Here is a 21,966-nt window from a genome sequence, read left to right as displayed (position 1 = left end):
AGTGCTAACTGCTGAATCACCGTGCCACCCCAAGGAGTCCAACACTAGTACCATCCACTGCCTGCCCAATAGCGCTGGAGAGGGTACAGAGGAAATTTACCAGGAAGTTGCTTTGTTTGGAAAGAGGTTCAGTGGTTAGCACTGCTGCATCACAGCACCAGGGTTCGATTCCAGACTCGGGTGACTGTCTGTGTGGAGTTTGCACATTCTCCCCGCGTGCTCCGGTTTCCTCCCACAGTCCAAAGATGTGCAGGTCAGGTAAATTGGTCATGCTAAATTGCCCATAGTGTTAGGTACATTAGTCAGAGGGGAATGAGCCTGGGTGGGTTACTCTTCGGAGGGTCGGAGTGGACTGGTTGGGCCGAAGGGCCACACTGTAGGGAACCTAATCTAAAAATTGGAGTGTACTCCATGGAGCAGAAGAGCTTGAGAGGGGACAGGATTGAGATGGATAAAATTATGAGAGGTATAGACAGGGAATAAGGGAAGAAGCTTTGCCCCTTGGTGCAGGGATCAATGACCAGGGGCATAGATTTAAGGGAAGGGGCAGGAGGCTCAGAGGAGGTGTGAGGAAAAACCTTTTCACTGAGAGTGTTGTGGGAATCTGGAACTCCCTGCCTGTAAGGGTGGGAGAGGCACAAACTCCCATCACATTGAAAAGATAAAAAGAGGGGAGTTTGGAGATGGGCTATTGTAGTGTTGGTAAAAGGATTGGGAGGGCGGGGGGGGAAGAGGTGCTGTGAGGGGGGTGCAAAGGTGCTGTGAGGGTGGGGTTTGGGAGCTGACAATGCAAGAAGGTAAATCAAATGAAACCAAGGAGATTGAACTAAGGAACAGCAAAGGACGTTGACATACTGCAAATATACCATTCAACTCCCAGACAGTCAGAATGAGAAAAGAGCAATTCTGTAATGCTGGGAAATGTTTAAAAAATTAGATTATTCATAGCAAAGGAAATGGGAGGTCTTGTTGTGCAGTGGATAGTGCCCCTGCCCCTGATCTAGAAGTTTTGGGTTCGAGTCTGACTCCAGGACTTAATAGGCATAGAACATGTTTTTGTAATGTGACCAAACAGTTGATTGCCAACTTGTAAGTCACTCTATTGTGTCTCCAGTGGACAGAAAGGGCAGGAGCCCATGCATCATGTAGAGACGTGTCCATACCACAATGTCTGGTTAACAGCTCAGGACCTGTTACAGGGAAAAAAAACAGACTGGAAGTGTGTGCTTTGCCACTGGTTAGGAGGAGAAGGACAGTATGGATTTCAAATACTAACTTGGATAAAAGCTGTATAGAAAATGCAGAACTTTAAAATGCATTCAGGAAATCTTTCATCTTCAGTTCTTCACCCAAAGACATGTCTAACCTAGTGTGGCCCAGTCTCCACCATGGGTACGACAGGGTGCAGGAGATAATAACCTCATGGCATTATCACCAGATTGTTAATCCAGAGATCCCAGTAATGTTCTGAGGACCTGCGTTTGAATCCTGCATATGGTGAATTTCAAACTGAATTAAAATAGATCTGATATTAAAAGTCTAATGAAATGATTGTTTGGTTGGTGCTGTGGGGGGGGGGGGTGCGGTGGGAGAGGGGGGGGGGGGGCGGGGGGGAATGCCCATCTGCTTTATTAATGTCCTTTAGGGAAAGATCTTCCGTCCTAACCTTGCCTGACCTACATGAAGCACCAGGCCCACAGCAACATGGCTGACACTCTGGGTAATAAATGCTGGACCCACATTCTGAGAATTAAATATTAAAAATCCATCTCTGTCAGAGTGAGGATCAAACCTTATGCTGTCAGTGATCCAGACCCCACCAAGGTGTCTGAGTTTCTGTATCAATGTTCACTTTAGTGTTATCTACAGCCAAGGACTGTCCCTAAGCGAGGGAGTAACTTTTCCCTATTGACTCTGTCAACTCAATAATGCCTGTCAATACTCACACTGAGTGATAGCCACAAATAATATAGAAGTTGACATTCATTTTGCAAAATGGCAACGCTGGGGGAAGTCAGTTTCTGAGTGGTTGCTGGTTTGCTCCCTCATGTGGTGACTAACAGGAAATGGCATGATATAACAGAGAGAAAAAGAAAACCATAGATCGTGATCTCGTGATGTAGCCAGTCACTTTACACAACCAATGAATCAGTTTGGATATATACGCACTGTTGTAATGTAAGAAAGCACAATAGCCAATTTGTTCCCAGATAATGACAACTAAATTTGCTTTTAAGTTGTATTGATTAAGAAATGGACATTGGCTGAGAAATCATGGACAGCTTCCCTGCTCTCCTCCTGACATGAGATGTTTAACATCCACCTGAGAGAACAAATCTTTTAATGTTTCATTCAAAAATCAGCACCTCTGTCAATGCAGCACTCTCTCCGCATGAATTGCCTCTCATGAATAAATGCAAAGTACTGAGGATACTGGAAATATGAATTGGAATCTGCAAGTGTTGAAGAAACTCAGCAGGTTTGGCAGCCTCTGTGGAGCGAGAAACATAATTAACAGACATGAAACATTATATCTGTTCCTTCCTCCATAGATGCTTTCAAACCCAATGAGTTTTCCCAGCTCTTTCGACATTTATTTTGAGCTGTTTCCTGTTTCCTTATATAATAATGTGCATTACTTTCTCAAAATAAGGTCCTTACAGGATGATCAGCATCAAGTTCTGACCCATAGGATAGGATCTGGTTGGCAAATCTGTCCAAATCTTGAATTGTCCGAGGAAACCATGGTACTAAATAAACACAAAAAGAAAAAAAAATGTAGTTTTTGATAAAATTATTCATTGTCAGAGAATAACTTGCTCATTTTGAACAAGATCCTAATACAGTATTTTGGTTCTACATTATCCTTCAGGTTCAGTTCACACTCTCAAGATTCTTACAAAGTGCAAATGATGAGTCACCAAAAGAGAAAAATTAATAAACAATACAAAGCCATTTTAGACATAGGAAGCTCTCACAAACATCAATGTATCTCTGTTATAATCACAGCTGATGTTAAGCTGACTGTACAGGTGGGATCCCAGAATGGCTTCTTAGATCCTAAATTTGTCTTTTCAATTATGGCAGTCAATTATGAAACACGTTCCAAAATGGTTGCCAATGTACTTTTAACACAAAAATTAAAATATTTATTACAAAAGAAAACAAAATGTGAATTACATTGCACTAGTCAAAATGAAAGGTTGGAAAGATTCCCTTACAGACATCAGGAAATTTTACATGACCTCATTTATTCCAACATTAACCTTAAACCAACTCATTACTCAGTCAGTTACCACTATCTGTACACTAACACTCCTTGCTCAGACTCAGACTGTGACAAGTGAAACCAGTTTCCTTTCAGTGAATATCTATACAGTCAGAGGGCTCTTGTGGCACTGTGACAATGTCCCTACCTCTGAGCCAGGAGACCCAGATTCAACTCCAATTTGCTCCAGAATTATCTAATAACATCTCTGAACTTTATTGGTCAGACCATTGCTTATAGGAGTTGGAAAGTCATGTTGGGGCTGTACAGGTAATTCGTTAGGTCACTTTTGGAATATTTCATGCAATTCTGATCTCCTTCCTATCAGAAGAATGTTGTGAAATTTGAAAAGGTTCAGAAAAGATTTACAAGGATGTTGCCATGGTCGGAGGATTTGAGCTACAGGGAGAGGCTGAATAGTCTGGAGCTGTTTTCCCTGTAGCACCGAAGGCTGAGGGGTGACCTCATAGAGTTTTATAAAATCATGAGGGGCATGGATAGGATAAATAAATAAGAATTTTCTCTTGGGTGGGGGAGTCCAGAACCAGAGAGCATAAGTTTAGAGTAAGAGGGATCTAAGGAGCAACTTCTCACGCAGAGGGTGGTGTGTGTATGGAATGAGTGCCAGAGGAAGTGCTGGAGGTTGGTACGATTGAATTATGTTTAAAAATATCTGGATGGGTATATGAATGGGAAGAGTTTAGATGGATATGGGCCAAGTGCTGGCAAATGGGACTAGATTAGGTTGGGATCTCTGGTCAGCATGGACAAGTTGAAGAGTCTGCTTCTGTGGTGTACCTTTCTATGACTCTATGAACCGGTTGATTAAAAAAGAAAGACAAAACTATCTATGCAGTCTCAGGAATCATTTAATGTAGGGGTAGTGCACCTGTTGACTGAAGAAGTAGGCATAGGTTCAAGTCTCACTTGCTTCCAGAGGTGGGAGCTCATTCAGAAAGTCTATTGTGGCACAGTGGTAGTGCCCCTTCTTTTGAACCAGGAGACCATAGTTCAGAGGTAGATATTAACATCTCTGAACAGGTTGTTTAGAAAATAAACATATATCTATGCAGTGGGTAAAAACAATGATTCCTGATGAAGGGCTTTTGCCCGAAACGTTGATTTTACTGCTCCTCGGATGCTGCCTGAACTGCTGTGCTCTTCCAGCACCACTAATCCAGAATATATCTATGCAGTCACCGGAATCATTTAATGTAGGGGTAGTGCACCTGTTGACTGAAGAAGTAGGCATAGGTTCAAGTCTCACTTGCTTCCAGAGGTGGGAGCTCATTCAGAAAGTCTATTCAAATCCTCCTAAAATTGCTTTACATCTTCCTCACAAAACACTTTCCCACTTAACTTTGTGTCATTCACATGTTTGGAGAAATATTCCATTTGGTCTCCAGTTCCAAATCATTGAGATATATTGTGAATCACTGGAGCTGAATTCTGATCTGGTGGCACCTTACTTGTTACAGCCTGCCAGTGTGAGAATGACCCATCTATTCCCACTCCCGGTTTCCTGTCTGAACATTAGTTCATGCCAATACATCACATCCTGCCTCATGAATTTCCAGTGGGGGAATTTATCAGAGGCCTTCCAAAACTCGAAGCATACTAGATCCATTGGCTTTCCTTTTCCATTTTCGTCAGTAGCATCTTTAAAGAAACTCCAACAAGTTTGTCATTTGCACAGCAATGTTGACTAGGTCCAGTCAGATCATTATTAACTAGGTGTCTATTTAAACCATCCTTTATAATTCTTTAATTTCTCTACTGCTGAGGTTAGGCTAACAGGTCACAATTTCCCTCTTGCTCCTTCTTAAATTGTGGAATGACACTTGCTTCCTTCCAATTTGCAGAAATCATTCCAGAATGTAGAATTTTTGGATGATAATCACCATTCCTATAGTCACCTCCTTCAATACTCCATTGGTCACGATGAGAGTTTTCCTATCTTGATGGTTCCCTCATCACTGGCTGTAGGCCCAGTCTTGCAGCACTGTCCTTTAGGATCCAATCAATTCAATCAGCATTGCTGCTGCTGAGCCACTCTTGATGGACATTGAAATCCCCCACAGTATATTTTGTACCCTTGCCATCCTCGATGCTGCCTCCATGTAGTGTTCAACATGGAGGTGCACTGATTCATCAGCATGAGTGCAGCTGGTCAACACATAGCTTCCTAGTTCAGGTTTGACCTGATGCTGAGAGACTTTATGGGGTCCAGGAACAAGATTGCAGAATCCCAGGGCAACTCCTTCCTGACTGTACACCAACATGGTGTCACCACAGCTGGGTAGGACAGGACATATCCAGGATCAGTGATGATGGTGTCTGGGGCATGTAAGGGATAATTCTGTGAACTTGACTATGTCAGGCTGTTGTTGAACTAGTCTGTGAGGCAGCTCTCCCAATTTTCACACTAATCCCCAGATGTTAGGAAGAAAGACTTTGTAGAGTCAACGGGGCTGAATTTGCCACATTGCTATAGAGTCACATGTAGACAAGACCAGGTAAGGACAACAATTTTTTCCTTCCCTACAGAATATGAGTGAACTAGACACTTTGCAAGACTCAATAATTGTTCCATGATCATCATCAGACTTTTAATTCCAGGTTTTAATTTTTCTTAAATCCAAATTCCACCCTCTGCCATGGTGAGAACCCAAGTCTCCAAGGCATTACCTAGCTCTCTGGATCACTACTTTAATCACAGCATCATTACATAACATCAACTTCAAAGGACTGTGGAGCCAATACCAAACTCTTTTCATTCAGAATTGAGTGTTTCTGCTAACAAGAATTCAGTTTTCTAGAAAAGTAACTGACTGGCCTTTAGTTTCCCATCTCATCCACTGTAATAAGATGCACCAAACCTAACATCACTCACATCAACAGCCAGTTTCAGTGGTTTAGAATTACTTACTGCTGCCAACACTGGTGTGGCAAAAGTTAAAAATCACACAACACCAGGCTGTAGTCCAACAGGTTATTTGGAAGTATAAGCTTTCAGAGCAATGCTCCTTCTAGAATAGAATCCCTACAGTGTGGAAAGAGGCCCTTTGGCCCAACAAGTCCACACTGACCCTTCAAAGAGTAATCCACCCAGAAACATTCCCCTACCCTATATTTATCCCTGACTGATGCACCTAACCTACACTTCCCTGGACATTACGGGGAATTTAGCACAGCCAATTCACCTAAGCTGCACATCTTTGGATCGTGGAAGGAAACAGGAGCACCCGGAGGAATCCCACACAGACTCAGAGAGAATGTGCAAACTCCACACAGACAGTTGCCCGAGGCTGGAATGGAATCCAGGTCCTTGGCAGTGTGAGGCAGCAGTGCTAACCACTGAACCACTATATCTTCATCAGGTAGCTAGTGGAGCAGGATCATAGGACACAGAATTTACAGCAACAGATCATAGTGTCATATGTTGATGCAATATATTGAACAAACCTAGATTGCTGTTAAGACTTTTATCTTTTAAATTGGGTTGCAGATTTCAATTCATTAATATGTAAATTCCAGAACTTGTTTCGAGTCACATTCCTGGGATAATTTAAAGTTGTAGAATAAAAAGGTGACATCTCAGCTCAAACAATGCATTAAAGGTGTGAGGTTAACCCCAGTCCAACACTCCAACTCCACATCGCTGGTGTGGTACTCAGCAGTTTTCAAGATGTCAAAGGTACTCTGACAGTCTTCTGTTTAGTCAAATTTCTTGCCTTTCTTTAACAGATTTGTCAGGGTAGCCATTGCAACTCTAAAATTTAGAATCAATTTCTGACTGAATTCATTCATGCCAATATCCTGCAAAATCTCTTGGTTTGGCCTCGGAAAATCCCTTACTTATGCTCCTCGGGATATTACTAGGCCTCAGTAAATCACTTTGGCATTGACAAATTAACTCCTTGTATTTGATCAAATAATTCATTCAAGTACTAAAAATATTCCTTTCGGGTTTAGACAACACAATTGCATAATTGTTCAATGACCTTGTTGGTTAATCTTTGAACATTTCCTGGCACAATTTTCATTCTGATGTTATGTTGATAAAGTCTACCTGGAGGTTACAAAAGGTTATATTTCTTCTTGTGTATCAGTCATAGAGTCATAGAGTCACAGAGATGTACAGCATTGAAACAGACCCTTCGGTCCAACCCATCCAAGCTGACCAGATATCCCAACCCAATCTAGTCCCACCTGCCAGCACCCAGCCCACATCCCTCCAAACCCTTCCTATTCATATACCCAGCCAAATGCCTTTTAAATGTTGAAATTGTACCAGCCTCCACCACTTCCTCTGGCAGCTCATTCCATACACGTACCACCCTCCACGTGAAAACGTTGTCCCTTAGGTCCCTTTTATATCTTTCCCTTCTCACCCTAAACCTATGCCCTCTAGTTCTGGACTTCCCGATCCCAGGGAAAAGACTTTGTCTATTTATCCTATCCATGCCCCTCATAATTTTTTAAACCTCTGTAAAGTCACTCCTTAGCCTCCAACGTTCCAGGGAAAATAGCCCCAGCCTGTTCAGCCTCTCCCTGTAGCTCAAATCCTCCAACCCTGGCAACATCCTTGTAAATCTTTTCTGAACCCTTTCAAGTTTCACAACATCTTTCCAATAGGAAGGAGACCAGAATTGCACGCAATATTCCAATCGTGGCCTAACCAATGTCTTGTACAGCCGCAACATTACCTCCCAACTCCTGTACTCAATACTGTGACCAATAAAGGAAAGCATACCAAACGCCTTCTTCACTATTCCATCTACCTGTGACTCCACTTTCAAGGAGCTATGAACCTGCACTCCAAGGTCTCTTTGTTCAGCAACACTCCCTAGGACCCTACCATTAAGTGCATAAGTCCTGCTAAGATTTGCTTTCCCAAAATGCAGCACCTCGTATTTATCTGAATTAAACTCTATCTGCAACTTCTCAGCCCATTGACCCATCTGGTCAAGATCCTGTTGTAATCTGAGGTAACCTTCTTCGCTGTCCATGACACCTCCAATTTTGGTGTCATCTGCAAACTTACTAACTGTACCTCTTGTGCTCAATCCAAATCATTTATGTAAATGACAAAAAGTAGAGGGCCCAGCACCGATCCTTGTAGCACTCCACTGGTCACAGGCCTCCAGTCTGAAAAACAACCCTCCACCACAACCCTCTGTCTTCTACCTTTGAGCCAGTTTTGTATCCACATGGCTAATTCTCCCTGTATCCCATGAGGTCTAACCTTGCTAATCAGTTTCTCATGTGGAACCTTGTCGAATGCCTTACTGAAGTCCACATAGATCACATCTACCACTCTGCCCTCATTAATCTTCTTTGTTACTTCTTCAAAAAACTCAATCAAGTTTGTGAGACATTATCTCCCACGCACACAGCGATGTTGACTATCCCAAATCAGTCCTTGCCTTTCCAAATACATGTACATCCTGTCCCTCAGGATTCTCTCCAACAACCTGCCCATCACCGATGTCAGGCTCACTGGTCTATAGTTCCCTGGCTTGTCATTACTACCCTTCTTAAAAAATGGCACCACATTATCCAACCTCCAGTCTTTTGGTACGTCTTCTGTGACTATTGATGATACAAATATCTCAGCAAGAGGAATAGAAATTGCTGATATCCCTTGAATAGATCAATTTTTGTATTTTCAATATGGGCCTCAGCCTTATATGTATTCAGCCTTGTCACCTCAGTGATCCTATGGTAATCTATACATAATTGTTGAGACCTAGGAGTAAGTGAGGACTGCAGATGCTGGAGATCAGAGCTGAAAATGTGTTGCTGGCTAAAGTGCAGCAGGTCAGGCAGCATCCAAGGAGCAGGAGAATCGATGTTTCGGGCATGAGCCCTTCTTCAGGAATGAGGAAAGTGTGTCCAGCAGGCTAAGATAAAAGGTAGGGAGGAGGGACTTGGGGGAGGGGTGTTGGAAATGCGATAGGTGGAAGGAGGTTAAGGTGAGGGTGATAGGTCGGAGTGGGGGTGAGGGGGGGAGAGGTCAGGAAGAAGATTGCAGGTTAGGAAGGTGGTGTTGAGTTCGAGGGTTGGGATTGAGACAAGGTGGGGGGAGGGGAAATGAGGAAACTGGAGAAATCTGAGTTCATCCCTTGTGGTTGGAGGGTTCCCAGGCGGAAGATGAGGTGCTCTTCCTCCAACCGTCGTGTTGTTATGTTCTGGCGATGGAGGAGTCCAAGGACCTGCATGTCCTTGGTGGAGTGGGAGGGGGAGTTGAAGTGTTGAGCCACGAGGTGGTTGGGTTGGTTGGTCCGGGTGTCCCAGAGGTGTTCTCTGAAATGTTCCGCAAGTAGGCGGCCTGTCTCCCCAATATAGAGGAGGCCACATCGGGTGCAGCGGATGCAGTAAATGATGTGTGTGGAGGTGCAGGTGAATTTGTGGCGGATATGGAAGGATCCCATGGGGCCTTGGAGAGAAGTAAGGAGGAGGTGTGGGCCCAAGTTTTGCATTTCCTGCGGTTGCAGGGGAAGGTGCCGGGAGTGGAGGTCGGGTTAGTGGGTGTGGACCTGACGAGGGAGTCACAGAGGGAGTGGTCTTTTCGGAATGCTGATAGGGGAGGGGGGGGAAATATATCCCTGGTGGTGGGGTCTGTTTGGAGGTGGCAGAAATGACAACGGATAATTGTTGAGACCATTTACCTTTGGCAGTATTTTGTGGAGGCAATGACCTATTGAAATTATCATTAGATGATTAACCAGAGATTACTCAGGTAAAGGAAGGAGGTAGATGGGTTACTGCCAGGGGCAGGAAGGGAACCGACAGGCAGTGCAGGGATCTCCTGTGGCCGTTCCCCTCAACAACAAGTATACTGTTTTGGATACTGTTGAGGGGGTAAGCAATGGAGCACAGGTCTCTGGCAGAGTCTGTCCCTATTGTTCAGAAGGGAAGGGGGAGAGGAGCAGAGCATTAGTCACTGGGGACTCCATAGTTAGGAGGACAGATAGGAGGTTTGTGGGAATGAGAGAGACTCATGTTTGGTGTGTTGCCTCCCAGGTGCCAGGGTTCGTGATGTCTCTGATCATGTTTTTGGGATCCTTGTGGGGGAGTGAGAGAAACCCCAAGTTGTGATCCACATACTCACCAACGACTTAGGTAGGAAGAGAGATGGAGATTTAAGGCAGAAATTCAGGGAGCTAGGGTAGAAGCTTGGAGCTAAAACAAGCAGAGTTGTTATCCCTGGTTTGTTGCCAGTGCCACATGTTAACAAAGCGTGGAATAGGGAGAGAGTGAGTTGAACACATGGCTACAGGGATGGTGCAGGAGGGAGGGTTTTAGATTTCTGGATAATTGGGGCTCTTTCTGGGGTAGGTGGGACCTCTACAAACAGGAACCAGAGGGGTACCAATATCTTGAGGTTAAAGGGAATTTGCTAATGCTCTTTGTGAGGGTTTAAATTAATTCAGCAGGGGGATGGGAATCTGAATTGTAGTTCACGTATTTGGAAGGATGAGAGTAGTGAAGTCAGAATAAGATTTCAAGATCACAAGATGGCACTGGCATGCAAGAGGTTGGTTTGAAGTGTGTCTATTTCAATGCCAGGAGCATTTGGAATCAGGTGGGTGCACTTGCGGCATGGGTTGGTACCTGGGATTTCGATGTTGTGGCCATTTTGGAGATGTGGGTAGAGCAGGGACAGGAACAGTTATTCCAAGTTCCAGGATTTAGATGTTTCAGTAAGAGCAGAGAAAATGGTAAAGGAGTAGGTGGTGTGGCATTGTTAGTCAAGGACAGTATTACAGTTGCAGAAAGGACATTGAGAACTCATCTACTGAGGTAGTATGGGCTGAGGTTAGAAACAGGAAAGGAGAGGTCACCCTGTTGGGAGTTTTCTATTGGCTTCCAAACAGTTCCAGAGATGTAGATGATAGGATAGCAAAGATGATCCTTGATAGAAGAAAGAGTGACAGGGTAACTGTTATGGGGGACTTCAGCTTTCCAAATATTGACTGGGAATACTATAATTCAAGTACTTTAGATGGGTCAGTTTTTCTCCAATGTGGTAAAAACAAGGACTGCAGATGCTGGAAACCAGAGTCTAGATTAGAGTCTTCTCCAATGTGTACAGGAGGGTTTCCTGACACAGTATATAGATAGACCAATAAGAGGTGAAGCCACATTGGATTTGGTACTGGGTAATGAACCCAGCCAGGTGTTAGATTTGGAGGTAGGTGAGCACTTTGGCGATAGTGACCACATTTTGGTTAAGTTTACTTTAGCGATGGAAAGGGATAGGTATATATCGCAGGGCAAGAGTTATACCTGTGGGAAAGGCAAATATAATGTGATGAGGCAAGAATTAGGATACATAGGATGGGGAAGGAAACTGCAGGGGATGGGCACAATTGAAATGTGGAGCTTGTTCAAGGAACAGCTACTGTGTGTTTTTGATAAGTGTGTATCGGTCAGGTAGGGAGGAAGTTGTCAAGAGCAGGAGCCGTGGTTTACTCAAGAAGTTGAATCTCTTGTCAAGAGGAAGAAGAAGGCTTATGTTAGGATGAGATGTGAAGGCTCAATTAGGGCACTTGAGAGTTACAAGTTAAAAATGTGTTGCTGGTTAAAGCACAGCAGGTTAGGCAGCATCCAAGGAACAGGAAATTCGACATTTCAGGCCAGAGCCCTTCATCAGCCCTTCGTCAAATTTCCTGTTCCTTGGATGCTGCCTGACCTGCTGTGCTTTAACCAGCAACACATTTTCAGCTCTGATCCCCAGCATCTGCAGACCTCACTTTTTACTCGAGAGTTACAAGTTAGCCAGAAAAGACCTAAAGAGAGAGTTAGAAGAGCCAGGAGGGGACACGAGCAGTCATTGGTGGATAGGATCAAGGAAAACCCTAAGGCTTTTTATAGCTATATCAGGTATAAAAGATTGATGAGAATAAGATTAGGGCCTATCAGGGACAGTAATAGGAAGTTGTGCGTGGAGTCAGAGGAGATAGGGGAAGCATTAAATTAATATTTTTCGTCAGTATTCACATGAGAAAAAGACAATGTGGTTGAGGACAATACTGAGGTACAGGCTACTAGACTAGATGGGATTGAGGTGCATAAGGAGGAGGTGTTAGCAATTCTGCAAAGTATAAACATAGGTAAGTCCCCTGGGCTGGATGGAATTTATCTGAGGATTCTCTGGGAAGTCAGGGAGGAAATTGCCAAAGATTTGGCTTTGATCTTTATGTCATCATTGCCTACAAGAATAGTGCCAAAAGACTGGAGGATAGCAAATGTTGTCCTCTTGTTCAAGAAAGGGAGTTAAAAACAACCCTGGTAATTATAGACTTGTGAGCCTTACTTCGATTGTGGGTAAAGTGTTGGAAAAGGTTATAAGAGATAGGATTTATAATCATCTGGAGAGGAATAAGTTGATTAGGTATAGTCAACACAGTTTTGTGAAGGGTAGGTCATACCTCACAAACCTGATTAAGTTCTTTGAGAAGGTGACCAATCAGGTGGATGAGGTGTATATGGTTTTCATTAAGGCGTTTGATAAGGTTCCCTACAGTAGGCTATTGCATAAAATATGGAGGCATAGGATTGAAGGTGATTTAACAGTTTGTATCAGAAATTGGCGAGCTGAAAGAAGACAGAAGGTGGTGGTTGATGGGAAATATTCATCCTGGAGTTCAGTTAGTAATTGAGTACGACAAGAATCTGCTTTTGGTCCACTGTTATACAGTCATAGAATCATAGAGATGTACAGCATGGAAACAGACCCTTCAATCCAACCCATCCATGCCGACCAGAAATCCCAACCCAATCTAGTCCCACCTGCCAGCACCCGGCTCATATCTCTCCAAACCCTTCCTTATCATATACCCATCCAAATGCCTCTTAAAATGTTGCAATTGAACCAGCCTCCACCACATCCTCTGGCAGCTCATTCCATACATGTACCACCCTCTGTGTGAAAAGGTTGCCCCTTAGGTCTCTTTTATATCTTTGCCCTCTCACCCTAAACCTATGCCCTTTAGCACTGGACTCTCCGACCCCAGGGAAAAGACTTTGCCTATTTACCCAATTCATGCTCCTCATAATTTTGTAAACCTCTATAATTTCACTCCTCAGTCTTCGAAGCTCCAGGGAAAACAATCCCAGCCTGTTCAGCGTCTCCCTGTAGCTCAAATCCCCCAACCCTGGCAACATTCTTGTAAATCTTTTCTGAACCCTTTCAAGTTTCACAACATCATTCCAATAGGAAGGAGACCAGAATTGCACGCAATATTCCAACAGTGGCCTAACCAATGTCTTGTACAGCCACAACATGACCTCCCAATTCCTGTACTCAATACTCTGACCAATAAAGGAAAGCATACCAAACGCCACCTTCACTATCCTATCTACCTGCGACTCCACTTTCAAGGAGCTATGAACCTGCACTCCAAGGTCTCTTTGTTCAGCAACACTCCCTGGGACCTTACCATTAAGTGTATATGTCCCGCTAAGATTTGCTTTCCCAAAATGCAGCACCTCACATTTATCTGAATTAGTGGGCGGCACGGTGGCACAGTGGTTAGCACTGCTGCCTCACAGCGCCTGAGATCCGGGTTCAATTCCCGACTCAGGTGACTGACTGTGGAGTTTGCACATTCTCGCCGTGTCTGCGTGGGTTTCCTCCGGGTGCTCCGGTTTCCTCCCACAGTCCAAAGATGTGCGGGTCAGGTGAATTGGCCATGCTAAATTGTCCGTAGTGTTAGGTAAGGGGTAAATGTAGGGGTGTGGGTGGGTTACGCTTCGGCAGGTCGGTGTGGACTTGTTGGGCTGAAGGGCCTGTTTCCACACTGTAAGCAATCTAATCTAATCTAATCTCCATCTGCCACTTCTCAGCCCATTGGCCCATCTTGTCAAGATCCTGTTGTAATCTGAGGTAACCCTCTTCGCTGTCCACTACACCTCCAATTTTGATGTCTTCTGCAAACTTACTAACTATACCTCTTATGCTCACATTCAAATCATTTATATAAATAACGAAAAGTAGAGGGCCCAGCACCGATCCTTATGGCACTCCATTGGTCACAGGCCTCCAGTCTGAAAAACAACCCTCCACCACCACCTTCTGTCTTCTACCTTTGAGCCAGTTCTGTATCCAAATGGCTAGTTCTTCCTGGATTCCGTGAGATCTAACTTTGCTCACCAGTGTCCCATGGAGAACCTTGTCGAACGTCTTACTGAAGTTCATACAGATCATATCCACTGCTCTGCCCTCATCAATCTTCTTTGTTACTTCTTCAAAGAACTCAATCAAGTTTATGAGACATGATTTCCCACGCACAAAGCCATGTTGACTATCCCTAATCAGTCCTTGCCTTTCCAAATACATGTACATCCTATCCCTCAGGATTCCCTCCAACAACTTGCCCACCACCGAGGTCAGGCTCACTGATCTATAGTTCCCTGGCTTGTCCTTACCACCTTTCTTAAACAGTGGCACCACGTTAGCCAACCTCAATCTTCTGGCACCTCACCTGTGACTATTGATGATACAAATATCTGAGCAAAAGCCCCAGCAATCACTTCCTTAGCTTCCCACAGAGTTCTTGGGTATACGTGATCAGGTCCTGGGGATTTATCCACCTTAATGCGTTTCAAGACATGCAGCACTTCCTCCTCTGTAATATGGATATTTTTCAAGATGTCACCATCTATTTCCCTACATTATAAATCTTCCATGTCCTTTTCCACAGTAAATACTGATGCAAAATACTCGTTTAGTATTTCTCCCATCTCCAGCGACTCCACACAGAGGCCGCCTTGCTGATTATTGAGGAGCCCTATTCTCTAGGAGAAAGTGAGGTCTGCAGATGCTGGAGATCAGAGCTGAAAATGTGTTGCTGGAAAAGCGCAGCAGGTCAGGCAGCATCCAAGGAGCAGGAGATTCGACGTTTCGAGCATAAGCCCGATTCCTGATGAAGGGCTTATGCCCGAAACGTCGAATTTCCTGTTCCATGGATGCTGCCTGACCTGCTGCGCTTTTCCAGCAACACATTTTGAGCCCTATTCTCTCCCTAGTTACTCTTTTGTCCTTAATGTATATGTAAAAACCCTTTGGATTCTCCTTAACTCTATTTGCCAAAGCTGTCTCATGTCCCCTTTTTGCCCTCCTGATTTCCCTCTTAGGTATACTCCTACTGCCTTTGTACTCTTCTAAGGATTCACTCCATCTATCCTGTCTATACCTGACATATGCTTCCTTCTTTTTCTTAACCAAACCCTCAATTTCTTTCGTCATCCAGCATTTCCTATACCTACCAACCTTTCCTTTCAACCTGACAAGAATATACTTTCTCTGGATTCTCGTTATCTAATTTCTGAAAGCTTCCCATTTTCCAGCTGCCCCTTTACCTGCGAAAATTTGTCCCCAACCAGCTTTTGAAAGTTCTTGCCCAATACTGCTGAAATTGGCCTTTCTCCAATTTAGAACTTCAACTTTTAGATCTGGTCTATCTTCTTCCACCATTATCTTAAATCTAATAGAATTATGGTCGCTGGCCCCAAAGTGCTCCCCCACTGACACCTCAGTCACCTGCCCTGCCTTATTTCCCAAGAGTAGGTCAAGTTTTGCACTTTCTCCAGTAGGTACATCCACATACTGAATCAGAAAATTTTCTTGTACACACTTAACAAATTCCTCTCCATCTAAACCCTTAACACTATGGCAGTCCCAGTCTATGTTTGGAAAGTTAAAATCCCCTCCCATAACCACCCTATTATTTTTACAGATAACTGAGATCTCCTTACAAATGAAGGCAATTTTTTGAAGAGGAGTCATTAACTCTCTCTCTCGCTCTTTCTGTCTCTCTCTCTCTCTCTTCACAGGAGCTGCCAGACCAGACCTGCTGAGTTACACCAGCATTTTCTGCTTTCAGTCCTATTTCTCCGATCTGTTTCTCATTTCCTGTAGTGATAAGTGCACAACAAAAAGCTTTAACTTCTTCTCACATGTTTGCACTGTTTAAAATTTGAAGGATTTTTGTCAAAAGGCAAGTTAACTGTCTTTTCTTCAAATTACACAACTCAATCTCCAACAATACGAAGGGTAAAAGCTTTTGCAGAAACTCTTTTGCTGGAATAGCTTCAGTTTTTTCCATACAGTGCATCAAAAGTCATAATTTAATGATTGGGATAAGTACAGAGTGTGTACCCATTCCTTTGTACAAAGGGCACTTAAAAATGTAACTTGGTGGCCAGAGCAAGGTTAGCGGGAGTTGTTCAGAAAATGCCTCAACAGAAAGCAGTTTGAGGTCAAAACATTCAGTGCTTTCAAGAAAAAGATATATTTTTTTTGCAGCTAAAGGGATCAAGGGATATGGGGAGAAAGCAGGATCAGAATATTGAGTTGAATGATCAGCCATGATCATATACAATGGTGGGACAGGGCTCAAGGGGCTAAATGGCCTACTCCTGATCCTATTTATCTAAGTTTCTTAGTTTCTATGTTTATGCCTGAGAATAGAATTGACCTATTCTTGAGTAGTGATTTGGCTGAAATGAAAGATATAACTTTGTCTATAATAACAGAAAGTCAATGACAGGATAAAACAATGAAACAGTTATGGGAATAAATTCCAAGTATTTTTCCATTGTGTGACGACCAGGACAATGGTTAAACAAAGTATATCACCAGAAATCATTGTAATGCTGCAAGCAGGTGTTCTGGTAGCTGAAACTTTCTTGAGATAAATTCTCTACAGTGTGGAAACAGGCCCTTCAGCCCAACAAATCCACATTGACCCTCCAAAGTGTGACCCATTCCCCTCTGACTAATGCGCCTAACACTATAGGCAATTTAGCATGGCCAATTCACTTGGACTGTGGGAGGAATGCGCAAACTCCACACAGCCAGTTGCCCAAGGCTGGGATTGAACCTGGGTCCCTGGTGCTGTGAGGCAGCAGTGCTAACCACTGAGCCAGTGCTGCCTCAGGCTGATGGGGGTAATTCAAAAGAGATGCTTGGCATGCCCTCTTTCATTGAGGCTCAGGAAGAAGATCCAGATGGAAACAATTTAACATTGGCAGATCCCACTGAAGCTGAGGTTGAAGGATTTCCAGATTCCTATCATGTTCAAAATGGAATTCTGATGAGGATGTGGAGACATCTTCACAAACCTGCAGATGAAGAGTGAACAGTTGTTCATCAGATTGTGGTAACGTCTAGATATCATAAGGAGCCATTGGGAGTAGAACGTGCCAGGATATTCAGGAATAAGCATTGATAGATGGGCATTTTGCATGGCCAAAACTTCATGAAGATCTACTGCAGTACTGTAAAGCATGCCATACAAAACAGGTCATGGGACAGGCTCAACCTGTAATCAAATTAGCATCTTTAATATCCATGCTGAAAAATGTGTTGCTGGAAAAGAGCAGCAGGTCAGACAGCATCCAAGAAGCAGGAGAATCGAAGTTTCGGGCATAAGCCTTTCTTCAGAAATATCCATGCAAGTCTTTGAAAAACTATTTTCTTGTGTGTTAGTAGACTGTAGGGCTACTATTGTAAATGAAAGTGGGACACAAGTATATCCTTACCATTATGGATATAACAATTGCAGGGTGAAATGAGATGAGGATGTTAGGAGATTACAGGCTAACCTGAACAAGTTAGTTGAGTGGACAGATGCAAGGCAGATGCAGTTTAATGTGGATAAATGTATGGTTATCCACTTTGGTGGCAAGAACAGGAAAGCAGATTACTACCTCAATGGAATGAATTTGGGTAAAGGGGCAGTACAGAGAGATCTGGGTGTTCTTGTACACCAGTCAATGAAGGCAAGCATGCAGGTACAGCAGGTAGTGAAGAAGGCTAATAGCATGCTGGCCTTCATAACAAGAGGAATTGAATATAAAAATAAAGAGGTGCTTCTGCAGCTGTACAGGGCCCTGGTGAGACCACACCTGGAGTACTGTGTGCAGTTCTGGTCGCCAAATTTGAAGAAAGACATTCTGGCTATTGAATGAGTGCAGCATAGGTTCCACGAGGTCAATTCCTGGAATGGCGGGATTACCTTACACTGAAAGACTGAAGCGACTGGGCTTGTATACCCTTGAGTTTAGAAGACTGAGAGGGGATATGATTGAGACATATAAGATTATGAAAGGATTGGACACTCTGGCAGCAGGAAATATGTTTCCGCTGATGGGTGAGTGCCGAACCAGAGGACACAGCTTAAAAATATGGGGTAGACCATTTAGGACAGAGATGAGGAGAAACTTCTTCACCCAGAGAGTGGTGGCTGTGTGGAATGCTCTGTCCCAGAAGGCAGTGGAGGCCCAGTCTCTGGGTTCATTTAAGAAAGAGTTGGATAGAGCTCTCAAGGATAGTGGAATCAAGGGTTATGGAGATAAGGCAGGAAGCGGATACTGATTAGGAATGATCAGCCATGATCATATTGAATGGTGGTGCAGGCTTGAAGGGCTGAATGGCCTACTCCTGCACCTATTCTCTATTGTCTAATATGATTTCCAGAAATTATTCCTCTGAGAAAAAAATACAATTAAAGAAATAGTGGAAATATTAATACTGTTTATGAATTGTTTGGCACTACCAATTGAAAAACACCTGGACCAAGGTTCCAACTTTATGTCTAAACCTTTTCAGAATGTAATAAGCAATTTGGTATAAAACAGTTAGTGTCTCCTGCTTTTCATTCTGAGGAAAGATCATTGAACCCGAAACGTTAACTCTAATTTCTCACTATAGACACTGCCAGACCTGCTGAGCTTTTCCAGCAATTTCTGTTTTTGTTTCTGATTTCCAGCATCCGCAAGTTCTTTTGATCTTTGGAGCGCTATCATTAGACTCTCAACATAATGATTAAGGTATAGTGTTGCAAGTAACCACAGGATTAGGATAAAGGATTGACATTTTTTTATTGTTTACTACCAGCGATTCCCCCAGTCAATCTACTGGACTTAGTCCATTTAAATTGATCTCTGATTGTGAGATATGAGGACAATTAAAATTGATCAAGAAAATGTTTTAAGACAAAAAGCTGAATATTCCTTATTGGATTATGTGCTTATGTTTCTAGAGAGACTCACAGGAGCGGGTGAAGTGGCAGGGAGCAATTAAAAATCTCACAGGTAAGGATAGAACATAGAATAATACAGCACAGAACAGGCCCTTCGGCCCACAATGTTGTGCCAAACATTTGTCCTAGCTTATAAGAATGAAAGGATGAAAGAATGAGCAGACAAACATGCTGTAACTAGAACATTTTATGGTGCAGATGAAGTTTTTAATACTATTCTCTTTACAAAGTGAACATCTGAAAGGAGGATTCAGGGTCCATACAGGGTAATTGAGAGAATTATTAAAGTAATTTATCTGGAAGATAGTCCCGATCACAGGAAGAAGAATCATTAATGTTACATAACATGTTAAATCAATATTATCATAGAGAGGAAGATAAAAAAGTTGTCCAGTGGTAAATGTGGAGGAGATTGACAGAGAGAGCAGTTAGAGTGAGGAGAAGGAGAATTCACAAAGCAAACCTTCTATAATCCACTATCCAACACTGAAATACCAGGATAGTTCCTATTCAGAGACAGGTAAACTTGATGATCATGTAGAATTACTTAGAAAATTCAAGGAAATCTACAGAGATACACCAAGTTGTAAAGTGTTACCCAGTCACATTGTGGATGTTAGGGACATCAGTGTCAATAACCTAATGCAATCCATGGTAGAAAATCACTTACTGGAATCTAGCAAAAGCAACTAGAGGGCACCAGTGGTACTAATTCCTAAATTGGACAGGCAGAATAGATCTTGCAGAGATTATAGAAATGTAAATGCGTATTAAAGCAGCTTTATACCTAATTCTTCTGTTTGTAGATAGCATTGAGTGGATTGGTAGTGCCTCTTTCCTTTCTAAGTTTAATCTATTGAAGGGGTATCATTAACATCAAGGGCTGAAGAGCTATCAGGCTTTGTTACACCAAATAAGTTGCATCAATGTTTTATCATGTTATTTGGGTTTAAAAATACTCCAGCTACATACAAAAGACTAAAGTGCCTAACTGTATGGCTTGTTTCATAAATAGCATGATATACAATACACCTAAAGGGCATATAAAATAAGTAAGACATTGTAACAGAGTTAACAAGTAACTACATGATAACAAAAAAAAAGGAGAAGACATATTTAAGCAGCTCTAACAAATCTTCCCCAGAGTGTGTTTGTGAAGTTGAGAGTAACTTTCCGAGGTCACATCCAAGATTATGGGCAATTGTGAAGACTCTATTATATTTCCCCATTCCTAAACCAAACAGGAAATCATGAGATTACTGGAATGTGTGATTTTTGTTGAAAATTAGTGCCTTGTTCCTTTACTAGATAGTGTTCAAAATCATGCAAATCCATCTTTTTGACCGTTACATCGATCGTTGTTAAATTTGTGATGGGAACAGTAGGGCTTGATTTTCAGTGCACACTGACAACACACATGTAAACACACGGGTACACAAGATCTATGTGCACACAATCATGGGGGTGCTTGAAACATATACAAACTCATGGGTTGACACAAGTGCATGTACACACAAGGGTGCACCAACTTACTGAACAAGTTCATCGATAAATGTGCCAATGAAAAAACCAATTAATGACAGTTTCTCAAAATCTAATGAAACAATTCTAACCTATTCATGAGAAATCTGAGCTGCTTTGCAGATGAAAATTCACTGGACGGGGTGGGGGGGGGGAACACAATTAAAATGTAACCTCCTATCTGCCCTTCTTCAAATAGTAGGGTTCATTGCGTAGGGAAGAACATAACCATGTATAAATTATAATCAAAAAACAAGACAGCAAATGAGTTCTAATGAACGAATATCAAACAGGAAAAGAAGGGAGAGGAACAGTGGATGAGAACTGGCAGATTTTAAAATTAGACTAGCTAATTTAATTCTCCACAGCCATTTATAACTTTAATTTCTTCCCTCAGATACTGACTGCATTGACAGTTGGGAGGTAACTAGCAGGTCAGCCAAGGAACAGGCAATAAAACAAGTCAGTGAGCAAAGGTTCTGATCAGTCACTTATTCTGATCTGCTCATTTATCAAACGGTTGTTGTTATGCCTTTGTCCTGTATTCTGGTCACTCTGAATGGGGTTAGATGTCCCAAGATTTGTTAAATTTATGAGAATTCATAACACTCATTAAGCTCTTGTCTAAACAAAGTTAACAACTCAACTCTGCCTCAGGGTAAGGGGAATTTCGGAAAAGAAGCCTCGTTTCTCAGCATCTTGTACTTTCATTCAACTCTGTGAAGAATAATAAATCTCCAGTAGATATAAAGCTTCATTCTGGTATCTCAAGCACCTGTCTGTCTGCTACCCATTAATACAATGCTTTGGAACAAATGTACTTGTTAGTAAAAAGTTTCACTGTAATTCTGCCAAACAGAAATTTGGATTGATGATTTGGTCAGTTCTTAATGAATGACAGCATGACAATAAATCCACTGGGAGACCACAGGAGCAGCGATTTTCTCTTGGTTGATGCAGCTGGACTGTTACTAATGAGGCTAAGTTAATATTTTTATACATGGAAGTGGAATTATTCATTGAGGACTTACTCAGCCAGGCGTTAGATTCAGGTCATGGGAGGGAAATTGTTGCATTTTATGTCTATGTCATAATGCACACCAATATCAAGGTGCAGAA

The 21,966-nt window shown here is 42.7% G+C and overlaps 1 protein-coding gene across 1 annotated transcript in view; it reads right to left on the bottom strand.

Moving 5' to 3' along the window:
- pah (phenylalanine hydroxylase) overlaps nucleotides 1–21,966 on the bottom strand; it is a 95,422-nt gene that overhangs the window by 29,774 nt on the left and 43,682 nt on the right. Inside the window, exon 5 of the mRNA XM_060839193.1 lies at nucleotides 2,662–2,750. Within this exon, the coding sequence (XP_060695176.1) occupies nucleotides 2,662–2,750 (89 nt within the window). The remainder of the gene's footprint in view (nucleotides 1–2,661; nucleotides 2,751–21,966) is intronic.

The sequence above is a fragment of the Hemiscyllium ocellatum genome, chromosome 19 (assembly GCF_020745735.1).
Source record: "Hemiscyllium ocellatum isolate sHemOce1 chromosome 19, sHemOce1.pat.X.cur, whole genome shotgun sequence".
Taxonomy (NCBI): domain Eukaryota; kingdom Metazoa; phylum Chordata; class Chondrichthyes; order Orectolobiformes; family Hemiscylliidae; genus Hemiscyllium; species Hemiscyllium ocellatum.
The sequence above is the reverse complement of the archived record's forward strand: the minus strand, read 5'-3'. Positions and strand labels throughout refer to the sequence as shown.